We start from the raw sequence: 25,283 nt of genomic DNA on the forward strand, positions 1-25,283 counted from the left end.
GCCCTGCTCTGGTCCTGCTCATCCTCAAACCTTCACCCATCATTGCCCTGGATGGCTCAAAGGGACAAAGATCCCACAGGAATCATCCTCAAACCTTCACTCATCATCACCCTGGCATGGCTCAAAGGGACAAAGATCCCCCCCAGTCACCCCTCAGGAATTTCCCATCATGGGCTCTTCAAAGGGAAGAGGTCTCTCAGTTATCAATATAAAACCCATGAACTGGAAACCAGAGTATACATGGAATTGTGAAAAAATAATTAAAACCTACAAAATAAAAGTAAAACAATAACAAACAGAGAATCTGGAGTAACCTGTTAAGTACCCAGAGGCAGAGGACACTCAGAGTGCTGCTGTCAAGCAGCCCAAGCCCAGGGCCCCAGGAGCTCATCCTATTTTATCCAAGGAAGTTTTCCTGACTCCTGAACTCCCCATGGAGACTGCCAGGCTCATTTCCCCCATTATACATGGGAAAAAAAAAAAAGAAAAAGCAAAAAGAAGGCTGTAAGTGTGGCTAAACCCCCCATCCATCAGGCAGCTGAGATGGTAACTCAAGATAACTCAGGGCTGGAGGAGGGGACAAGGCTCTGGTGACACTGGGATGCCCCAGGCAAGCCCAGATGCTTGTGTGCTCAGAGGTGAACTCCCACCAGCACTGATGGCCTCCCCAAAACCCCTCCCTGGTGCCAGGAGGCAGCAGATCCCACATTCCTGGGGGAACGCCGGGCTCCGTCCGTCTGTCCATCCACGATCACCCCGCGGCACTCAGGGGCTCTAAATGAGAGGAAGGAAGCTGCAACTTCCCGAGGAGAAAACACTGGAGCTGCCACTGCTGACAGTACTTCCCTCCTTTGTGGAGCCCTCCCGGGCCTGCAAACACTGGGAAAGGCAGAATAATTCAGGTTTTAAGGCTTTAATTGCAATGCCTGGCAGGGTTTCACCCATGGCGCTCACAAGGGCTGAAATTGCCCCAACCACCCCAAATCCAGCGGGTCCAACAGGTTCAGCACTGGTGCAACCCTCCCAGGCATAGAAATGAGGTTTGTGTCACCCAAACCCTTCCCACTGGGGTTCTGGAAAACCCCAATCTAGAAATGGATCTTTTAGGATATTTCTAAGAGACCTGAAGAGCCAATCCCAGGAATTACAAAGAGTTTCTAGCAAAAGCAGGTGGGCAAAGTGGATCTTTTAGGATATTTCTAAAAGATCTGAAGAGCCAATCCCAGAAATAACAAAAGTTTCTGGCAAAAGCAGGTGGGCAAAATTGATTGTTTAGGCTATCTCTAAGAGACCTGAAGAGCCAATTCTAGGAATAACAAAGAGTTTCTGGCAAAAGCAGGTGGGCACAGCCCCTCTCTGACAGCCCTGGTGTCCAGCAGCTCCTGGGGGATGAATGGCAAGGCAGGGAAGAGAGGCTTTGCACCCCTGAGTGTGGGCAGGCCACCAAGGATCATGCAGAGGAGAAACCCAGAAACTTCCAGGGTTCATCATTTGCCCCAGCAAATCCATCCAAGGTGGTTCCTTTGGGCTTTCTCCCAGAAGCCAGGAATCTCAGAGTGCTGCATGCCAGATGTGGGTGTCTCCACTGCAGACTGATAAATCCAGGCTGGGTTTGCCTGAGCAATGAAATCTGGGGCTGCAGAAAGCCTGAGAGCAGCAGGGTTTGGAGGCATTGCTCAACCTGCCCACACCTGGCATCCTGAATGAAGAGTTCCCTTCTACACTCCTCAAACCCAGCCTCTTTCTCTTATTGCTGGAGGAAACACAGCTCCTTCAGGAGAAATCAATTTAAAAAGAGGGGGGAAAAAAGAGTAAAGAAAGAGATGTTTTAGCTCACAGTATTGCTGTGATTCCCAACCTTGTGTTTACCTCGCCCAGGATCACACTTCACCCCCGAAAACACAACCACAGATAAGAGATGGGACATGTGAAAAACAAACCCTGCTGAGAGCTGATGAAGAAATGAGATAACTCCATGCGTGGGAAGGCTCCTGCAGAGAAAACTCCAAGCATTTGGGCCAGCCCAAAGCTCTGAGAGAGGACTTGACCTGAACCATGACAATCAAATTACAACAGAGCACTCAGCTGCTCTTGAGGAAAGGCAGGAATTGCGTAAGCCCAGCTTGGGTTACACTGCAGGGCTGCTCTTCCAGGGAGCTTTCCAGGCAGGAATTGCCCTCCTGCTCCTCAGGCTGGCCCAGGGAACGGGACCCTCATGAACTCTGGGCAGGACAGGGATGAGAAAAGCTCTGGTGCAGCTCTCAGATGAGTCAAGAGCAGCCAAGCCAGCAAATGGAGCCTTGTCATGTCAAGCACTGGGTGCAGCCTGCAAGCCTGGGCTCATGCAAGACATTCCCACAACTCATTTTTGTCTCTTCAAAACCAAGCTGCCCTGAAAAAGTGGTGAAGAGCCAAGCTCTGAAAGTTTTGTGAGCCACAGGGTGGGATTGGAGGGTGTCTGCAGCAGAGGACTGCAGTGTCATTCATGCAAAGTTGTCAAAACAGACAAATAATAATCAAACATGCAAGCTGAATTAAAAATCTTTATGTATCAGTTATAGAGGAGTCCCACATGAGTAGATTTTAAATATTCATTGATATCTGGAAGGTCCCTGCCCATAGCTCCAATGAGGTTTATGGTCCCTTCCATAAAATCATCTGTGATTTTATGATCCCCAAACACCCCTGAGCTAAGATTAGCCAGAGGAACATCCTCATTTCAGGGGCCTCACTGCAGACTCTGCTTTCGTAAAGCACCTCAAGAAATCTGATTTTAGAAATTCTGCCATCAGACCAACAGCATGCAATCCTTCCAACATCCAAAAGACTCTTCTGGGAAGAGCTTGTATGGCTGCCATGGCATTATTCATCCATGGTGGGGAAAATTCAATTTTTCTGCACACAGTCACGCTGTGGGGTGACTCCTTTCCAATTAGCCTCACTTCACTCTGACAAAGCCTCCAAAATTACAGCCAAATGTGGCTTTTCCCTCAGTGCAAGAATTGCCAGGGTACCTGCCAGGAGACAGAACAAACAAACTCCTGCCACATTCATCCCACAGAGCCCAAGCAGAGCATCACCCACAGGGAAACCACCCCTGCAAAGCAAACTCTCAGCCAAGGAAAACATTCACAACTCACAGCTTTTACCTTTGAAATGGGTGATGGAGGAAATAAAAGCCTGGGAAAACAGCAAATGTCTGTTGTGGTCTATCATTTTCTCTGAAAAACCCCTTTGCCAGGATTTCTCCTCCTGGGAAGCTGAGGAGCCTCACAATATTTATCTCCTTGCTTCTCCTGTGTTTTGCTGCTCTGGAATGTGGTGGCAGATTGTTTATCCAGAAGGTGTTTGGATCATTCAAGGTTTGATTGGTTTAATGTGAATTGTTTTAACTTAATGACCAATCACCATCAGCTGTGTCAGCACCCTGGAAGGAGTCACGAGTTCTGATTATCATTCTTTGTAACCTTCTGTCTGTATCCTTTCTCTATTCTTTAGTATAGTTTTAGTATAGCATAATATAATATAATATAATATAATATAATATAATATAATATAATATAATATAATATAATATAATATAATATAATATAATATAATATAATATATAATTATAACATATATATTATAATATAATATAAATCAATAATATATCAATAACATAGAATAAATATAATAACATATTAAATATATGTGAATATATTTATATGCAATATAAATATAATATATTTTTATATAAATATAATAACATATTAATATCACATCATAATAAATTAGCCTTCTAAGAACATAAGAGTCAAAGTCATCAATTCCTCTTTCATCCTGGGGACCTCAGCAGATCCCACAGTGCTGAGATTTGCAGAGCTCTGTGCACCAGACGAGACCTGGAGGGGAGAGTTCAGCCCCCAGGCCAGCAGAGAGCAGCCCACGCCAGGTGACACAGTGACACCAGGGCTGGGTGACACCTCCTGGGCTGCCAGGCACCCCCAGAGCCCTGCTGAAAACCAGGCCAGCGGGTCTGGAGAGAAACGGCCCCCAAATGTCACCCCAGGGGCCGGGGTGGCATTTTTAGAAGCAGACAACAAATTCTCAGAACATTTCACTTAATGGCAGCAGGTAATGATGCTGAAAGACACCCCCCAGCTCCTGCCTAGAGAAGGAATTAAAACCACAACACTCCACGTGTTCTGGAGAACTGGTGCAGACCTGCACACGAAATCAAGCTGCATTTTCACCAGTCTGAGCCCAAAATGTGCTTTTGGACAGGTCCCTGGGTGCTGGTGGCTGCACAGCAGGGCTCTGCTCTGCCAGCAGCTCCTCGGGGCACAGCTGAGGCTGGCTCCAGCAGCTCAGCACCTTCCTCACCCAAAAAAAGCACCAGAAATGGGGTTCTGGGGTGCCCCTGGGCCAACCAACCTGTGCACTGCTGCTCCAACGTGAAACAACTCTCCTGGAGCACAGCACCTGCTGGGGAGGGAGCAGCCACTGTCCAGAGCTGCTCTGAGCCTCCTGGGTGATGGGGAGAGCTGAGCACTCAATTTCTGAATTTCCAGCTCTGGGCAGCAGCAGGAGCTGAGGCAGGGGCTGGCAGAGCTGGGCAGAGCAGCCTGGGGTGGCTGCTCTGTGCCTGGGGACAGAGGATGGACAGACAGACAGCCCTGGGGGTCACTCAGGGCTTCTTGCTCTCCTCAGCTTTAAATAATGAATGGTTTTGTGGCATTTCAGTATAGGAAGAAGCAGTGCTGGCAACAGGAAGGGATTTTGGTCACGTTCACATTTAAACCAAGGGTGGGATGAACCCCCTGCACTGCACCTTCCCCCCAGGAACAGGAAAATACCAGAGTTTGAAATGCTGAACCCACAGCTGGGTACTCAGAACTCCCCTGGCAGCAGGAAAAGCCCCCCATGAGTCTCTACCAGCTCCAGAAAGCTTCAGAGCACATCCCAAAATCCCATCTGCCCTAAATACATCAACCCCAAACCCATCTTGTGTCCCAGGGAAGGAAAACCCACCCACAAGCACAAACACCCATTTTTCTTTCCACCTAAAGCACTCGTGCTGCCCTGGGCAATTTGCATTCAGGGTTTCAGTTCCTCTCCTTGCAGCACTGCAAGGAAATTAATTAACTGAAGAGTAACTGTGAGTATCACAGAGCTTGGGAGGCCCAGACAGGAAATCTGAAGGTTAACCATCATCTCTAATGTAGGCACCAGATAAAAATCAGAATGAACTTTGATCAAGGGGAGGATGAAGAGGCCACTGGCATTACTGTGATGTTGGTTGGTTGGGTTTCTTTTTTTTTTTTTTGAAGATTTTAAGATTAGAGGCTGTATTTTATCTGTAAGATTTCAATTAAGCATTCTCAGCCCTCGTGGAGGAAAGGGAGAGGTTTAATTCCTTACTAGAGAGTATCAAGCATCATTGCAATCACTGTGACATCAGTGAAAACCAGGTGAGAAGCACAAGAGCCATCACTCCTCAATCCTGGCTCTGTATTTGGAAGGAAACCCTAATTTGGAAGGATGCTCAGAGCATCCAGCAGGGACAGGGCTGCCCTAAACCAGCCCCAGCACAGCTCCATTATCCCAACTCACATCACAGCAACAAAACAGGCAACAAAAAGGAAATCACCCCCCATTTACGAGTCATTTTTTTGCAAGGGTGGAATTGAATGAGAGACTCCAGCCAGAACTGAGTCTGGTTCTGGGAAGTTTCCTAAAGCATCAAGAGATTTTTTACCACCATGAATTAAAGATTTTTCTGCAGTGAGCAGTGCTTAAATTTTGGCCACAGACTCCAAACCTCCCTGGCTTTGGGCAAAACCCTGTCCCTGACCTCTCCTGGATTAAGACAAGGGCAGCTTCATTTCTGCCCAATTTATTTCAATCTCTCCTTGAGAATGTGACTATTTTACCTTATCTGGAAGATTTTTTATTTTCCCCTCCCTTGCCAAGCTCCAGAGGTAAAATTTACTGCCCCAGCAATGCAGAGCAGTTCCTGCTCCCCATGATGAAAACAGGCTACAGAAAATTAATCTGCTGGCTACTTAATTTGTAAAGCTGCTTAAAAAGGTCAGGTCCCCAGCTCATAAAAACCACCCCTGAGAACAGATCCCAGCGATTACGGGAAACAAGGCTCTGGATATTTCTATGAATTAATGCTTGGGGAGGATAACAAGATAACAGGACCCTCTAATTTAACACCCACATCCCATTCCTGGCAGCTCCACACACTCATTTATTACAGTAACACATCAGGGGTGCACCCAAAGCTGGCACCTGGGGCTAGAGGGGGTTGGAAATCCTCCCAAAATGCTTTGACTGAACAGTTTCCAGATCTGGCTTTGTATTTCTGTAAGGCAAGTTCTCCTTTCTGAGCCAGGCTAACAGGGGCTAAACACACACAAGCAGAGAAATATTTTTATCATTTTTATCATTTTTTTTCCTCTGCTAAAAATAAGGAAGAACATTATTTTGTGTTTTGTGGGGGGGGGGGCTATACTTTTTCAAACTAGGCTTTGGTAAATTATTCTATGGGAAGTTGTGTGTTGGGGATTAATCACAAATATTTGTGTAATTCTGCACTGATTTATACTCTCTTAAGCAGGAAAACTTCACTGGAAAATCTCCCTGTGGGAGACACAGTGGGAATATCCAGGTTGGCTGTCTGGGAATTCCTGCATGGAATTGGGTCCTGTCAAAGCCAGCCATTCCCCAGGACATCATTTCCTCTGGAACAACCTGCTCCAGTGCAAGGTGTCCCTGCCCTGGGGCACTGCACGAGCACCCAGGTCCCTTCCAACCCAAACCAGTCTGGGATGCCATGGATTTAATGAGGAATTTCCCAGCCAGACAGGAGCAGCTCCAACAGACAGTGCACAAGCAAAGCAGGCTGTTAATTGGGATATCTCAAATAAACTCTGGTAGCAGGGTAATTGCATTTGCAGAGCGTTAGGGAAGGTTGGGTTGCTTTTTGCTGTGCCAGGCTAATTAATTTGGTACAATTTGAGGATGCAGATAAGGCCCCAGGGATGTGTTGGGCTGGACCATTTCATGCTGAGCTTCAGCCAGAGGGGTGAAGAGGGGAACTGGCAGCAGCATCTGATTCCTTCTCAGCAGCTCCACTCCATCTCCTTCCAAAGCCACCCACTCTGCTGGACTGGGCTGAGAATTGTCTGGACAGGAAAGGACAACATTTGGAGCTTAATGGGAGAGGATCAATAAGTCTAAAACAGGCAGCAGCCCTAAAAAAGCTCACTGACCCACGAATTAAAGTGACTTTACTGACACAGTTAAGACACTATCAACACCCAGTCAAAGGCAAACTCTTCATTTCCCCTTTTTCTTTTTTTTTTTTTTTTTTTTTGTTTCTGGCAGCATCCCTGCTTTAATTTCCTAAGTACCACCCAACTGAAGTTAATTTTTAGTACAGCTGCATGTATGACTTCCTTCTGCTTTAAATTATCCCTTCTCTTAGCAACTGCCTCCACCAACACACACACAGAGAGTGGAACTCAGGGAGGGATTTTTTAAGCCCAGAATTAAGGTGTGAGAACAAGCACCAAGGTTTTTGTCAGACTTGTGTACACTCAGCTCTGAGCAGGAGCTATTAAAAAGCCTGGTTTAGGAGCCAGCAAAATGCATTTAAAAAGCCATCCAGCAAACATTAAGGCAGGTCTGGCTCCTGTGGAAATGGCTGTGGCACACATTAGGCCGAGCTGTTAGGAATAAATTGTTCCTCTGCATAATGCAATGGAGACCACGCAAAGAGGGGAAGATGAAGGCTCCACAGTATTTTACAGGGCTATAAACAGCCAGGGAAATAAAACATCTCTCCTAAGGTGTAGCTTCCAATGCAAAAAGCTCTTATTCAAAGCAGAGCTGCCTCCAGCTCCGTGGGGGAAAAGCTCTCCAGCTGCTGAGTGCCTCGGGGAGGGGAGCAAAAATAACATGTCATGTAAAGTCATCGTGACCTGTCACTTCTGCTCACACTCAGGGAGCAGATGGAGCCTTTTCCTGGAGCACACTCCACCAGGAACAGCCTTCCCAGGCCAGGCCTGGGGCAGGGACCAACATCTGCCTGCTGCAGCTCTGGCAAGGGCTCCAGGGAGGAGAGGCTGAGGGAGCCAAGCGCTGCTCCCAGCCCTGGGGTGGGGATTGGAGCCTCCAGGGAACAAAGCTGCTCCACCTCTGGCTTTGGGGCAGCACAGGTAGAGCTCCAAAGGGTGCTGGCAGCCCCTGGGGGCTCTTCCCAGATCCCAAATCTCTGAGTTCTGTGAGCCCAGCACTCACACTCACACGCCTGATCCATCACTGCCCAGCCTGGCAGCAGGGACCAAAGGGATTTCATGGAATTTTTAATCCTCCTCCACTCCCAAATATCTCCTCCCACCCCAGGAAACTTTGCTCACACTGCACTGAATAATGCAAGGAACATCCTGTAAAAGTGATGCAACGGTCTGAAACACAACTGCAGTTTTGGTTTCCTGCCATGTCAGCTCTCCCCTGGTATGGAGCTGCTGGGCTCACTCAGACACTCAACTTTTGAACTTTTGTCCCTCCTCCAGCACATGGAATGAGCTCCCAGCTGCTCTGTGCCCAGCAACAAGGGGATCCCAAACTACTCAACAAAAAAAACCCCAAATCTTATAAAACAAATTTCAAGAGATCAAGGCAGATGCTGTGATTTGCCGGCTTGCTCCAAAAACTCAGAAATCAGCTCCAAGGTCCCAGGGGGTTTTCAGCTGGGCACAAATGTGGATGCAGCTATTTGGGGTTTTTTTGGAGGTGTCTTTGATGGGGGGTGTGTACAAACAAAGTCATTTCAAGCCCAGATAAACCCAGCTGGGAAAGGTTCAGCATTCCCCACCGAGTTCTTTCTCCAGGGCAGCCCAGGGTCAAGCCCAGCTCTGAATGCTCGGGGAGGAACCCCAGGGTTGCACAAGCACCAGGATGGAATCCTCCTTCCCCACCTCCAGGCACATCCCAGAGCCTGACAGCAGTACCACTCCCAAAACGAGCCCAAATTCCCAGGGAAACAGCATCCAGGCAGGAGGGATGGTCACACAGCACCTCCAAACTTCTGCCTGTGCCTTGGACCCTTCATCCCTCCACAAGGAGCTCCAAGGTCTCACAGCAGGTCAGTGTGACCCCAAAAACTGCTTCCAAACCCTCTGGAGGGTTGGGAAATGCAGCTCAGCTCCCTTCCAGCCTCTCTGCAGGCTGGGAGGTTTGGGGGTGCCCCTGGGCAGCCTGGGGAAGGGACAGCACCCAGGGAATGCTGTGGAGGGCACAGACTGTCCCACAGCTCTCCAAACTTCTGGAGCTGCAAAAGGATCCATGTCCTAAACCTGGGACTCAGCACCACCCCAGGAGGAGGATAAGGATGAGGAGGGGAGGAAGAATTCACACTTCTGTCCCCTTCCCTTCACACAGCCATGCACCAACAGGCACAGCTATAACCCAGAAATAACCCAGCAATAACCCAGCAGCTGAGCCCTTCCTGACAAAAACAAATTCTGGATTACAAAATCCAGCCCAGCTGTCTCTCCCCAAGCCCCAGCAGGGCAGAGGGACAACAAATCACCCTGGCCAAGGGTTCTGCTCAGGCACAATGACATCTGGGTGCTCTGCATTCCCAGATTATCTCTGGGATAACCTCAGCCCAGGACCAGCAGCTCTGCTTGCAAAGGGCCTGGTACCCAGTGGGGCCTGGCACCAAGTGGGGCCTGGCACCAAGTGGGGCCTGGTACCAAGTGGGGCCTGGTGCCAAGTGGGGCCTGGTACCAATGGGGCCTGGCACCAAGTGGGGCCTGGTACCAATGGGGCCTGGCACCAAGTGGGGCCTGGTGCCAAGTGGGGCCTGGCACCAAGTGGGGCCTGGTGCCAAGTGGGGCCTGGTACCAAGTGGGGCCTGGTACCAAGTGGGGCCTGGCACCAAGTGGGGCCTGGTACCAAGTGGGGCCTGGTACCAATGGGGCCTGGCACCAAGTGGGGCCTGGTACCAATGGGGCCTGGCACCAAGTGGGGCCTGGTGCCAAGTGGGGCCTGGCACCAAGTGGGGCCTGGTGCCAAGTGGGGCCTGGTACCAAGTGGGGCCTGGTACCAAGTGGGGCCTGGTGCCAAGTGGGGCCTGGTACCAAGCAGGGCCTGGACCTGGGAATCCACGAGTAACACAAAAATAATCCAAGAAGCAATGCAAATAACCCAAAGCAGTGCAAACAGTAACAGGTAAGTGGCTTTTTTGGGCACTCACATCCACTGCTGAGGGAGATTCCTAAAGAACCAGGGTGTGGGAGCAGCCCACAGCTTTCCCCAGCTGCCTTAAACCCACACAACTGTGAAAATCCAGCAGTTGTCTGGTTTTGGTTTTTTCCCAGAGAAGTTCTGCAGAATTTTTTCAGGAATAACAATGCCAGAACACCCAGGGACGGGCATGAGCCCATCACCCTGGGATTATTGGTTCTCCTGGGATTCCGGGGAGCACAACACGAGGAGAGCAGGGTGGGAGGCTGAAAATCCATTTCAGATCCGCAGACACTGGAAATGTCAAAGCCCAAAGACCTGAGCCAGCCCTGGGTGGGATGAGCAGCCAGTGCCAGGAGGATTTTTGTCCAATTTTTGAATAAAACCCTCAGTGGGTGGAGGGAGGAGAAGCTGCACGTTGATCCTTCAGCACTCCAAGCCCGGCTGCTGACGTGCCAGAGACAAACCCAAGCAGTTATTAAAGCACCTGGAGCACAGACAAGTTAAATATCTCTTTTTGGGAGCAGCAGAGGCAGGTAATGACAGCCCTGCTCAGCTGAATAACGGGTTTCTATAGAGCCACAGCACTCCTGACACCCTGGCTGTGTCACACAGCATCCTCACACCCTCACACTGCTGTTGGAAGAGCTGCCTCTCAAAAATAAAGCTCTAAATCAGAGGGGGGAAAAGAAAAAAAGCAACAATAACAACAATAAAAAAAAACAACCCAAAACCAAAAAGCCAAACCAACCAAACAAACAAAAACACCCAAAAAATAAAAAAAAAAAACAACTCTAAATCAGAGGGGGAAAAAACCCCAACAACAACCAAAAAAACACCCAAAAAAACAAACAAAGAAACCCCTCTAAATCAGAGAGAAAAAAACCCAACCAAAAAAAAAAACCCAAAAAAACCCAAACAAAAATCCAAACTAAAAAACAAAACCAAAAAAACCTAACCAAAAAAAACCCTCTAAATCAGAGGGAAAAAAACCCCAACAATAACAGAAACCCCAAAAAACAACAACAAAAAAACCCTAAAAAACACCAAAAAACCAAGAAAAAATACCCCAAACTAAATCAAAATAATAAAAAAAAAAACCCAAAAAACCAAACAAACCAAACAAGATTTGAGCAGTTCTGCATCTGCTCAGAGAAAAAGGGATTTTCCTGTGAAGAGACCCTGGAAAATTTGGTGGCTACAGGGGATTATTCCTTCCCTCTGCCCCATCCCAGGGGGTTTAGCATCCCTGCACACACAGAGCCACATCTTTGGCAATTCCTCTCTGCCCCTCTGGATTTACTGAAGTCTTACTCTGACTCCTTTCATTCACATCCAGGCAAATCAGGTGTTTAAGATGGTTTAAACACATAAAACAGATAATTCTGTTCACTCAGTTCTTGCTGGTGGAGCCCAAGGCTGAACATGGCTTGGCTTCAGTTTAATTTTTGTATTATTCTACAAGGAGGGGAATCCCTCCAGAATCCAGAATCTCACCAATCATCACTCTTGGGTTTATAAATTTTAAAACCTGGGCATTTTAAATTCGCTTTCAAGTCTGTGAGGCTTCAGAGAGCACTTCAATCACCTTCCCCTGCATTTCCCCAAAGCAACAAAAGCAATGTTTGTCTGCCTTTCCTCAAGGAAAAATTGAAGTGTCACATCACAGGATGCCAGGAAAACACCAGGGGAGGAAGAGCCACGGAAATATTTAACCTCAGTGCTGGATCCTGACCCCTGAGGGGGATGAAGGATGGAGAGGGACCAGCACAGGGAATGCATCTGGGAAGTGCCAACACAAACCTGGTGAGCACAGCAAGGGCCAAAGTGCAAGAAAAAGAGGCTTTGATGAGCACAATGTGCAGGGATGGCACCCACTGGATCAGGTCACTGAGAGAGCAGAGTTATTCCCAGAGATATTAAATATTCCCCACACACACAGCCAGCCCAAGCCTGGGCTCATCTGGCAGATGGAGCCTTCCAAAGGAACCCAAAGCCAGCAAAAAGTACTCTTGGCTTGGGGTGAAATGACAAAACAAAGGAGACTGGAGCCTCAAATCACATCAGAGTCCCACAGCCCAGCCCCAGCCCTTCCCACTGCACAGGAACAGATTTTGCCCACGCTGCCAAAATCACCAGAACGATGAAAACTCAATGAGGCTTCATCTTCCATCAATAAATTCATTTATTTTTCTATAGAGGCTCTCCCCCAGCCCTGGCAGCTGTATGCTAATTCCCCCTCAGCACTGCATTATTATCACTTGGAACAGATGTTGCAGCCACTCCAAAATCTGGAGGTTACAAAAACTATTAACCTAAGCTGGGCTGAGGAGGGGGAACAGCTCAGCCCTGTCCTTCTGTCCTTCTGCCACTGCCCCCAGCCAGGCTTTGCTCTCCCTGCTCCAGCTCAGCATCCACAGCAACAAGGGGATCCCAAACTACTCGACAAAAACACCCCCAAATATTATAATTTTAATTACATATTTTATAATATATAATATAATGTAATGTATTATAATATAATATATATGTTATATTATATATTCTATTATATTATATAGTTCATATTCTATACGTAAATTTTATATATAAAGTTTATATAATGTTTTATATATAAAATAAAATAAATTATGTTTTATATACTTATGTATTTTATATATAATATATACTTATATATAGGTACATAATATATAATTTATATCATTTAAATATAGATTTATATTTTATATATAAATTATTTATTTTATATATATTTTATAGTATTTTTATTATATGTTATATATTATATAAATTGTATTCTACATTCTATATTATGTTATATTACATTATATTATATAATTTTATACTATCATATTGTTTTTATATTACTATATTGTGTATAATTTCTTATAAATTTCAAGAGATCAAGGGAGACTCTGTGATTTGCTCCAAAAACTCAGGGAAATCAGCTACAAGGTCCCAGGGGGTTTTCAGCTGGGCACAAATGTGGATGCAGCTATTTGGGGAGTGTGCAAACAAAATCATTTCAAGCCCAGATAAACCCAAGTGGGAAAGGTTCAGCATTCCCCATGGAGTTGCTTTCTCCAGAGCAGCCCAGTGTGGCTCCTGGAGTAATTAATGCCAGAATCTATTTATGACCTTTGAATAAATTGTTCTTTTCTGAAGGGAAAGCTGTTAAACACGTTAGCAAATATAATTAAAAGGGGAAGGGGGGGGGGGAATGACAAAAATCTGGAATTAAATCTCTCCTAATTAGAAAATGCTTCTTGCAACAACCTGGCTAAAACCCCACTCTCAGGCAGATACTGTAGCTTCATTAAAGCCTCCTCATTACCCTTCCCGAGATAACCCAGCTGTCAATACCATGAAAATTCACTTCTAACCTTTGTCACCTCTAAGGGAAAAAAAAATAAAAAAAATTTAGGTGTTCTCCATGTGGGGAGAGCTTGGGGACGTGCACCTGAACACGCAGAGGGTGGGAAATGCAGCAGGGGAGCAGCAAAGGGTTTGTCTGGGCTCTCAGCCGGCCCCAAAGGAACAGGTTTGGCTGCTCAGGGCATCTGACCACGATTTCTGCATCTCAGGTGAAGTTCTCAGCAGTGAGACACTGATTGCATCAGCTCCAGGTGGCCAAAGCTGCAGGGAGGGGCAGCAATTGAAGGTGGGAAATCCTTGGAAGTGTCCTCCTGCACCAGTGTGAGCATCCCAAACCCTGGGAGCCCAAAACTGATGGGTGAGGAAGAGCCTGAATGAGGGATGTGGGACTCCAGGGGCTCTCCAAAATGCAGTTTATTGTATCCATGAGTTACAGCAGGCCATGGGTGACAGAGCTGTGCCCACAGCTGCCAGCTCCAGCTGCAGGCAGGCCTGGGGACCCTGAGTTTGGGTTACAATGTATTATAGACTTTTCCTTTTGGTTACAATGCATTATAGACTTTTCTTTGGTGAGCATCTCAATACAGAATGACCAATCTATACCCTAACTTTCATCTATAGCCTATCATAACTGCTATAATTACCATATTCATGTTACTGTTCTCCAATCACTAAAAGTACATTACAGTTTAAGCTAGAAGTTGTTTTTCAGTTTTCTTGCAGTGGAAAATTCTGAGACCTTTTTTCTACCTGCAGCATTTGCTGCCTTGTTTGCCTGTGCTGTCTTCCTGCTTGGTAAAAACATCTTCTTGTTTGGGGTGGGTTTATCCTTTGCTCTAAGCCATACAAACCCCTTCTAACTAACACACCCTTTGCCTCCTTGGTTATCCAGTGAGACTGGCTCAGCAATTCTTTTCTTCTATATCAAAACTTGCTTCCATCTCTATTCCTTTATCAGACTCTACATTCAAAAATCTTTCTGCTAGGCACCCATATCTGTGAGACTTTCTTGTCAAACTTTCATCCCTCCCAACAGATGAGGAAGGGTTAAAGTGAGGTGACAAATCCTGTGATGCCACCCAGGAGCCTGCCCTGTGACCTGGAATGGGATCATTCCCATCTGGCAAGATCCCAGGTGACACTTTTAATTATTTCAGAAAGCCCTTCAAAAACTCCTCTTTTCTGCAGAATTCTTTGTGCTCAGGCAATCCCCACTCCCAAAGTCTATAATGCGTTGTAACCAAAAGAAAAGTTTACAAGGAAATTTTCTGGTTTATTTTCTGTTTAAAGCCACAATTCTCCCACAGCTATGGGAGGAAAAGCCTTGTCTCTTTTTTTTTGTTGGTTTTTTTTTGTCTCCTCCCCTCTCCAAGGCTCACCAGTGATTTTCTTGGAAGATCACTCACATGAGAAAGTGCTTCCCATAAACACAAAATGTGCACACAAGGCTGTCCCAGTGCTGTGCACATTTCCTGTCCTGGGGCCGTGCCACTCAGCCTGGGATTTCCAGGGTTTCACACACGCCAGGTCTTAAAGAAATACAATTTTATTTACATATAAATATATTTTATAAATATATACATATATAAACTTTTATATATTTAGCTATATATAAATATATAACTATATATTTTATATCTTTATTTTACATATTTACTTCTATGTAAATAGACAAATCATATATATTTATATATAAATTATATATAGTTATATATATAATATCTATATAATATATTATATATATAGTTATATATAAATATATAACTATATATTTTATATATTTATTTTACATATTTGCTTATATGTAAATAGACAAATTGTATATATTTATATAACAACATATTTATAAGTAGATCTATATATAAATAAAATAGAAATATATAATAAATAATAAAATATAAATATAAGTACTATAAATAATACATAAATATATAAATATATACTAGATAAGTTATAAAATTTATAATTTTATACTATATAAAATTATAAAATAGAATATATATAAAAATAAAGTATTTATATATAAATATATAGATATAAAATATATAAAGATAGATATCTATATAAATATATATATAAAATATAGATATATATATAAAGTATATATATATTATATATATTATATTATATATATATATAAAGTATATATATATATATATATATTTATATTTATATCTATATAAATAAAATATTTATGCAAAATATTTATGTCTTTTACACACCTATCTCTAGCCTTTGCTTCTGCCCCAAACCCAACCTCTCAGGAGCAAGGCTCTGCTTTAGGAAAAACCTGTATTGTGCATGAACCTGAGTGCTCTGAGAGCATTCCCAGCTCTGACAAACGCCAAGGAGCCAAACACATCCTGGAAAGGCAGGAACAGCTCTCAGTGTCGCAGGTGCTGGGCAATCCCGGAGCCAGAGCCTGCCCTGGGGTTGTCCTGCAGGGACCAGGAGCTGCCACAGCTCTGGCAGGAGCACAGGCACTGCCCTGCTCCCAGGCTGGCTGCACGTTTGTTTTCCAGGCACTGGGTGCCCCCAATTTCCATGGATTTCACAGATAATTCAGTGTTTGCGGTGCTGAACACAAATCACTCCTCCCCTTCCCCAGCCACAAACCTCCTCTGTTCCCCCTTCAGACACACCAGATGTTCCATTGAGCTGAAAACCACCATAAAACACACCAAAAGATGTCAGTGCTCCAAAAGGGCCAATTCACTGCCCCTCTGTCACTGTCACATTTTCTGAAAAATCCCTTCACCAGGATTTCTTCTCCTAGGAAGCTGAGAAGCCTCAGAGAAAAATGAAAACAATATTATCTCCTTTGCTTCTCCTGTGTTTTGCTGCTTTGGAATGTGGTTTGGAGATTGTTTATCCAACAGGTGATTGTTTCATGTGAATTGTTTTGCCTTAATGAACAATTATGGTCAAGCTGTGTCAGGACTCCAGAAGGAGTCACAAGTTTTCATTATCATTCTTTGTAACCTTCTGTCTGTATCCTTTCTCTATTCTTTAGTATAGTTTAGTATAGCATTCGAAATATAATATAAAACATAATATATAATATAAAACATAATATAAAACATAATATATAAAATATAATATAATATAAAATATAATAAATGATATAAAATATAATATAAATATAAGATATAGAAAATATAATATAATATAATATAATATAATATAATATAATATAATATAATATAATATATAATCCTTCTAAGAACATGGATTCAGATTCATCATTTCCTCCTTCATCCAGCAAATCCCACACCCCTCCATCAGTGTTCAGGCAAACGCTGCAAGAGAAAGAGCGAATTTCCTCCATGGGAACCTTTTAACCTTCCCCTTCTCCTCATTTACCTAATCCTGGAGGTTTGGGGGCAAACCAAGTCCCCAGAGGGGGCAGGCACAGGGCCATGGTCCCTGCTGGGGCTCCAGGGCACAGCCCAGAGAGGCAGAAAGCTCTCCCAGGCTCCCACCCCAGGGAGCCAAAGCAGCTCCATCACCTGCAGCACAGCCTGGGCGAGGGCACCGTGAGATGGGAGATGTTCCCCAGGCCCAGCAAGGCTGGAAAACCCAATCCTGAAAAGGCCAGAGAATAAAAATCTGATTTTCTGGTGGGTCTGTACCACAGGAGTGCAGGGACTGCAGAGCAGTCAGGATATGAGTCAGGCTGGGGGCTGTCCAGGGAGGCAGAGGAGGCTCCTGCAGCTGAATCCTGGCTGTCCAGCCAGGGTTACAAAACAGGAACAGATTCCACATTGCCTGCTCAGAGCAAAGGGTGCTGGGCAGAGCAGGGACAAGGGGCAGGCACATCCTCTGTCCTGGGGCAGGAAGGGCTGGCAGCTCTCAAACAGCTGCTTGGGGACTGCAGGGAAATGTCCAGAAAGAGATCCAAAGAGATCCAAAGAGGTGCCCAGGAATTTATTCTGCAGGACTGGTTAGACCAGGCTGGGGAATCTGATGGCCAAACATGATCTGCAGTGACCCTCCTGAGGAGAGCTGGGTTTTTCAGAGCCTCCACAGAGCAGCAAGCTGCATCCACACCTGTTATTTTCACCATTCCTTCTGCAGTGGAGCCCTTGTGGCTTTGGGTAGAGCACAAACACCCCCTGACCCAGGAGGGGGGGACTCAGCCCAATCACCCATCAGAGACAGAAACCCCAAAAAAGCCTTTCTGAGCTAAACCCTGCTGTTAATTCAGATTAAACTCCAGGGCTGGGCTAGTCCAGGATCTCAGACAAACTCCCAGAAGCACAAAATGTGCAGGGAGAAAAGCAAATCCCAGGCACAGGGCTCAGCAGCCACACAGCCACAAAGGCCAGGGATGGGGATGAGACACCAGGAGAGCAGCACAGATTTGTTAAATATACAAATTTCTGTGCTCTATTTGCAGCCAGGAGGGAGAGCCCAGCCCTGTCTGTCCATCTCAACCCTGTCTGTCCACCCCAGCCCTGTCTGTCCACCCCAGCCCTGCCTCTCCATCCTACTCAGGGTCAGTCTGAAGCAACATTTCTGTCCCTGCCAAAATTCAGGTCCCTTCTGGCTCCAGATGAGCTGAAGGAAAAGGGTCTGGGGGCTCCCACACCCACAGAATTTGGGGTGCTGGGTCCCATCCCAGCAGGCTGAGGTGAGGATGCTCAGCCCTCCCAAAATCCCTCATTTCCCCAATTCCTCACCCAGCCCCAGCAGCTGGGCAGTGCCAAAAATCCCCCTGCTCCTCTCTGGAGGGACCCAGCCCCCAGGCACCCCCTGCTCCTGGACAGGAGGCAGCTTCCAGTCCCAGCTTGAAAAAAAACCACCAAATTGCCTTTTATTTTCTTTTTTTTTTTTTGGCTTTGTGTTTTTAAAGGCATCCATTCATTCAAGAGCCTGTTGCTGGTAGGTGTTTAATGCAGGTATTTAGCTCTCATCCATCATTCAAGAGCGTGGAGAGGGGAAAAAAAAAATAAAAGTTTTCACTGCTTTTCAGGCTGCTTGGCACAGCTCACAGCATCCATCCAACACCCTCCACCTTCTCCTGCCCCACCAGGATATTTAATATTGATGAGCCTTCAGCTGCAGGTTCAGTTTGGATCCTCCAAGCTCAGAGGGTCACAAAGAGGCTCCCAGAAGGGTTCAGGGCTCTGAGTGGGGCTGGGCAGGAAGAGTGGCAGCAGCTCCCGAGGCTGGCTGGACACACACAGCACCTTTTCTTCCCTTTTTTTCCCCCCTTTTTCCCTTTGTGAGGCTCAGCACATCCCAACGGGAAGTCAGTGAGACACAGTAAACAGGGATATGCAACCAGGCCATTTTTCACTTTTCTTTTTTGTTTTTTTTTTTTTTGGAACAGAGCTCAGTTTCAAAAAGGCAGAGAGTAAATAAAAAGCCAGAGGAGCTGAGCAGGGTAAATCAAGAGTAGCTACACAAACCTTGCTCAAAGAACCCACCCAGCCCTGATAATATTAAATTATATTTAACTGCTATCATGACATATGGAAGCAATTACAAGCACTGCAGCTATAAACCCTTCAAGTGGCACATTAAAAACCCCAAAGCCTTGTGAATAATCACCTGCCCCAAATCCTCCAGCATCCCCCCAACCTCCCCTATACCTGGGGGAGGCTCAGAGCCACCTGCTCCCAAGCTGGCACAGCAAAGCAGCACCTCCATCACCAATAAACCAATATATAAATATATAAAGAATTTTGGTGGCAAATGGAGAAAAAACAACAGGTAAATGTGACAGCTCAGGCAGTGTGGGGTGCAGCCATCAGTGCTGGCAGTTTTCTGCTGGTTCCCAAAGCAGGGCAGTGGGCAGCCCAGCCATCACTCCAATTACATTTGCTGCCTCTCATCAGCCCCCAGGGCCCCAATCAAACCTCCAGGTGCTGCAGGGAGGGCTGGATTCCCTCTGGAGAGATGTCACTGTGCTCCCAAACACGAATCTTTAATGAGCTGGCCATTACTGCTAAATTCAACTCTGAGCACCCACCAACATTCACTCTGTGGCTGCTTCACTTCCAGATCCAGGAGGTTCTGGAGCAGGAAAATGAAGATTTTTAGCAGAGACCATGAAGATTTTTAGCAGAGACCGTGAAGATATTTAGCAGAGACCGTGAAGATATTTAGCAGAGACCATGAAGATCTCTAGCAGAGACCATGAAGATTTTTAGCAGAGACCATGAAGATTTTTAGCAGAGACCATGAAGATTTCTAGCAGAGACCGTGAAGATATTTAGCAGAGACCATGAAGATTTTTAGCAGAGACCATGAAGATTTCTAGCAGAGACCATGAAGATTTTTAGCAGAGACCATGAAGATTTTTAGCAGAGACCATGAAGATTTTTAGCAGAGATATTTTGCCCACACCAGCCTTTGAGGGGGGACGATATCCATGGGAGTCTGGATGTTAAATCAAACCACCACAGCTTTGTTTAGGCACCAATTTTCACCTTTCTTAGCCCACAGAGAGTGCAGCAGGTGCTCAGACAGCCAGGGCAGGGCAGTGGGGCAGGATTTGGGGGGTTATTGCTTCTTCCTCAGTTGTTCTCCCTTGAATTAACCCATTTTCCTTCAGCTGCAGAGATTGGGAGCAAAAATGCCCTTCAGAGCATCCCCAGGAGGGATGAGACTGAAGCAGAGGAGGGACAGAGATCTGGAACTCTGCAGGAAACTCCCAGATCCCCCAAGTTTTGCTGGATAATTCCTGATCAAACCCCACACCTGTAAAGGTGTCTGGCACAGCTGATGCAGCCCCCACAATGTTTCTGCTCCAACCTGCAGTAGGCTGCCCTACCAACCTCCAAACACATCCAAGGCCCTGTCAGGAAGGATTAATTTTATCTAAGAAAAATGCCAAAAAAAAAAAAAAAAAAAAAAGGGAAAATCTCATAGAACTCACAGCAGCAAATATCAACCTCACCCAAACATGCAGGTGTTTTAGTGCATATATTTTTTATGCTGAAACAGCAGTGGAGAGTCATTTAATTTGTATTTGACCAGAGATGTAACAAAATTAAGATTCAAACCTAATTATTGATGAAAATGTAAAGCTTAAAGATCTCTGCCTCACTCACAAGAGCACACAGGGACAGAGGACTGGAATTGGGGTTTTGGGGTGGCTCTGGGGCAGGGAATGCAAAGCACCTCTGTAAATTCCAATGTCCTTTGCACCACACTTTGGCTGGAAAATCTCCCTGAATGCCGCCCCCAGAAATCCAATCACAGTTACAGACAAAATGATCAATAAGCACCGAGGGCAATCACCCCCAGGCCATTCCCAGCTCTCCAGAAACAGAAAGCAAAGAGCAGAAATGAAGTTTCCTCCATCCAAACTGCCCTGGCGTCCAGTGACTCTCAGAAGAGAGCTGGGACTCAAGATTGTTTTTCCTGTTTATTTTGTTGATCACTCTGGAAGTTCCTTGGGTCATCCCATCCTCCCAGGCACCACCAAACGGCAGATTTGGGGTCTCTGGAGCTGAACATGAAAATAAAGCAAACTTCAGACTGCAACTAATGGGGTGATTTGCCTCATTTATTGAATTAATCATCATGTATTATGCTTAATAACTCCCTACTGCTGTGTGGCCAGCCTGGCCTCTCTGCTGCACAAGCACAGGGAGGTTTTATGAGGTTGGGGACATCTTAGGAGGACAGGGACACCAGTCCCTGCAGCCTCCCTGTGCTGCCAACACTCCAACCTCACATCTCAGCACACCTCCAACAGCTGCAAGGAAAAACAAATCAGCACAGAAAAGGATTAAAATAAAAAAAAAAAATAACACACAAGTGCCTGGATCTTAAAAGTGTTCCTGTGCAGAGATGTGGTTTTGTGATTTCACCTCTGGCCTTTGAAACGCTGCTCACCTCGGGCAAAAATCTGTTTTTCATTGCACACCTGCACACCTCACTTAATTCAGAGGGAAAGGTGGATGACAGAGTATTTTACTGGCTGTTTCAAGTCTAGCACAAGTGTCTTGTCCCCTGGCACTTTACCTGATTAATACCAAAATGAGCTCTCCAGTGAGGCAGACAGCTGGTTAGCCAGTCCAGCCAGCCAGGCAAAATGTGCATTTATCATCAGGAACAGCCTCTGAAGTTCCTCAGTGCACATCCCTGCCCTGTGTCTGAGCACATCACAGCTGGGTGACGAGGATGGATGGATTCCTACACAATTCCCCTGAAACTTGGCCTGGAGACGCTGAACTGCTCCCCCAGAGCCACAGCAGGGCTGGGGCAGCCCAGGGGGCTCAGCCCCTTCCTCCCCATCACCTCAGGGCAGCACAAGTGCCTTTAACCACTGTGGGGAAAAGCCAGATTCCCAAATTCCCAGGAATTACCAAAGACATCAAATATAAAGGCTGATTCCAGAGTGGTTTGGGTCCCATCCTGGCTGAGGCACCAGCTGAGCCTCAGCAGAGCATCCACTCCCACGCCAGGTGATGCTCTGCAGTCCTGTGGGCTCAGCTCTGTGCTGGCCCCCTCTAATGATCTCATTTTCAGAGACAGAGCCACCAAACCCACCCCAACCAGGCCCTCACACAGCCCCCAGAGCTGTGAGAGCAGCCAGGGGGGATAAGCAGAAAGAGATTTTATTACAGACAGCAGGGCTGGGAACTGTCCCCTCCACCCAGGCAGGGACAGCAGGAGCCTCCTCTCCAAACCTCATCCCCTCCTTTGGAGAGCAGGAGCCTCCTGTCCAAACCTCACCCCAAACCAGCCCAGCATCACAGCTCCCACAGAACCAGAGCTCGGGCTGGAAAAGCCCTCTAAGATCCAGGCCAACCCGGATTTGGTGCCAAGTCTGCCACCAAACCACGTCCCCAAGTGCCACATCTTCAAACCCATCCTGAACTCCCCACAGGGCAACTACCACACCAAAATGAGCCTTGTGGGATTGCAGCATTCCCTTAAAAAAGCCCCAAAACACAGTGTGCCGTTCCCAGCACGCTGTAGGAGAGCTCCAGCCCTCCCCATGCCCAGCTCCTGCACCGCAGTTTAAATTTGGCAACATCGGCCTGAGCGGAAAACAGTTTGATCAGTTCAGAGCCTGGAAAGCCAAGAGGAAATCTCCCAGCATTGTTCCACCCTGGGAAGAGGCATCAGGACGTGTTTTTATTTACTGATTTCAGCACGGGGCTGGGGATTCCCATCCCGGTGCTTTGCAGGATGATCAAGGACACCCTCACAGCAAATCGCCCTTTGCCACCCAAAGAGGGGCTCCAAATTTGGGAGCTCCTGGCTGTCCTGAGCCACAGCAGCCACACGGGGTTGTGTCCTGCTGGGTGAAGGGGACAAACTGGAAAAAAACAACAAACATCGTCCTGGAGGGAAACTCCAGCGGAAAAAAGGGAGAGGGGTTCACTCTCACAGCACAGGAACTGAGCTCCTGTGGGCACTGGAGGTTTATTTATCCCTGAAGGTTTCGGCGAAGTTACAGACAGAAAGTTTCCCTTCGAATTTCACCGCTAGAACCTGTTGTTCAAAAATAAAAGCCGGCGCTCTGAAATGAACTTGTCAACACAGGGGCTGCCGGCGGGCAGGGCACAAAGCCCCATTTCGTTTGTTCTGATCGATTTCACTTCCCGATTCCCATGCAAATACCCGCAGCTCAGCTTGCAAAAACACCGCCGGAGCTCTCAGACACAAAACAACCTGAGCTGAGCTGATTTTACTTCTTTTTTTTCTTCTTTTTTTTCTTTCTTTTTTTTTTTTTTCAGTTTGTTTAAGCCTCCTTCCACCAAACCACCCAGGAACTGGAAACACTTCCAAGGATGGAGCCCTTTTAAAGGAGCCATATGGGAGAGCCACGATGAGAACAGGGCAAGGGTGGGATTGGGGTCCCTGCCCTGAGCCCCCCATCCCCTCCCGCTGCAGGGATGCGGGACCGGGGCTCGGGCACTGCTCCGGCCTCGCAGAGCACCAGAGCTTCGTGTGTGTTTTCATAAATTTATTCATTTATTTTGCTTTGAGTCTTCCCAGCCAAACTTTCGTCCCGGCGCCCGCTCCTCCCGCACATCCCAGACGAGCCAGCGCCTCCATGAAAACCCCCAATAATCCCATCTCCTCCTAGCCCTGTTATTTGCTTTTGTTTCGCCACGGCTGTAAACACGAGGGGGACGTTTCCCTCCTGCCCGGGCTGTTCTCTCCCCGCCCCGGAGCCTTTCCTAGAGAGAAACCGGGGGGATAAAGCCTGGGAGGGGCTGCCGGGTGTTGGGAAAATTAATCCACAAACATCAGAGGTTTATGTCCAAAAAGGAGACAGAGGAGTCCTTTTACTTTATTCGAATAAAGGGAGAGGCTATGGGGGCATTCCCTTAGGGTCTCTCCAATTTTTATCCTAATTCCTCGGCCGCATTTCATCCGTGGGGGGTGAAACAGCCGGTCCCCATCCTATCCCATCCCATCCCATCCCATCCCATCCCCGCATCCCACCAAGTTGTGCAGAGCAGCAGCAGCCGCATCCCGGCATCCAGGTGCTCCCGGGGGTTCCCCGCCCGGCCACCCCTCCATCCATCCACCTCTCCCCTCCTACCTGGGACATCTGCGGCCTGAAGTTGATGTCCTTGAGGTCGATGGAGCCGGGGGACAGGTTGTGCAGCAGCTGGCACAGCAGCACCCCGTCCCGCAGCGCCTGCGCCAGGTCGAACACCACGGCCGAGGGCCAGACCACCCGGTGGTTCGGGGGCAAAACTTTGCAGTCGATGAGCCAGCGCCCGCACTGCCGCCACTCCTCCATGGCCGCGCTCTGCTGGCTGCCCCGGCCTTCCTCTTCCTCCTCCTCCTCCTCAGGGGCCGCGGGCAGCCGCCCGAGGGGCCGCGGTGCTGGGCGGCTCCGCGCTACCGCCCCGCTCCATCGCCGCCCGCCGGCCCCGCCAGCATCGCTGCGCGCCGGGGCTGCGAGCGGGAGCAGCGGCAGGAGGAGGAGGAGGAGGAGGAGGAAGAGGAGGAGGAGGAGGAAGGAGGGCGGCGCGGAGTTTTCCGGAGGAGGGCTGCCCCTGCCCCCGCTGCGGCCCCACCGCCTGGGCCGGGGTTAGGCGCGCCGCATCCTCCGGGAACAAAGCGGCGGATGGACGGACGGACGGACGGACAGGCGGGCACGGCGGGGCCGCCCCCCAGTGCAACTCCGTGGCGGTGCCCGGTGGAAACTTGCGCTGCTGAGGGAGCCCAGCTGCGCGGCCGAGCCGGGCACCGCCGTGGGGGCGAGCGCTGCTCTCCCCGCCCCCGGCACCGGGCACCGAGCGGCCCCCGGCCCGCCCCGGGCAGCGGAACAGCCCCGGGCCCGCCCCCGGCACCGAGCACCGAGCGGCCCCCGGCCCGCCCCGCCGCCCCTTTGTCTGCGGGAGCCCGGGGGCGGAGGGGCTTTGCCGACGCTTTGGCTCGCAGCCCACTTTTTTTTCCCCAATATTTTTCCCTTTTCCCCCCTCCCCTTCTTTATTTTTCCTGCTTTTTGTTTTGTTTTTCCTCTCCCCCTTGTATCCCTCCCTCCCTCCCTCCCGCTCCTCTCCCTGTTCCGGGAAATCCGCCCAGAGCCCCGGCGCTGCTTTGCTGTCCCCGCTGGCAGAGCCGCCACCGTGTTTTGTGGGGTTCCCTCTGCCCAGGGCTCCCCCTGTTCCCCCGGTCCTGGGGCAGGGCAGGAGCAGTACCGGGGCTCCCCCAATCCCGGAGCAGGAGCGGTA

General features: G+C 47.8%; 1 protein-coding gene across 7 annotated transcripts in view; it reads right to left on the reverse strand.

The window, feature by feature from the left end:
* Positions 1 to 24,865, reverse strand: part of VAV2 (vav guanine nucleotide exchange factor 2) — a 120,211-nt gene extending 95,346 nt beyond the window's left edge. For 3 of the 7 annotated variants that reach the window (XM_071453930.1, XM_071453926.1, XM_071453928.1), the window contains exon 1: positions 24,140 to 24,865. In XM_071453930.1, coding sequence (XP_071310031.1) covers positions 24,140 to 24,343 — 204 coding nt within the window. In that variant the 5' untranslated portion in view covers positions 24,344 to 24,865. The remainder of the gene's footprint in view (positions 1 to 24,139) is intronic. The other 4 variants (XM_071453927.1, XM_071453924.1, XM_071453931.1 and 1 more) reach the window with 2 other exon arrangements.
* Between the last annotated feature and the right edge of the window lie 418 nt (positions 24,866 to 25,283).

Source organism: Agelaius tricolor, unplaced genomic scaffold, assembly GCF_023055355.1.
Source record: "Agelaius tricolor isolate 1412-34295 unplaced genomic scaffold, bAgeTri1.0.p SCAF_38, whole genome shotgun sequence".
NCBI lineage: Eukaryota > Metazoa > Chordata > Aves > Passeriformes > Icteridae > Agelaius > Agelaius tricolor.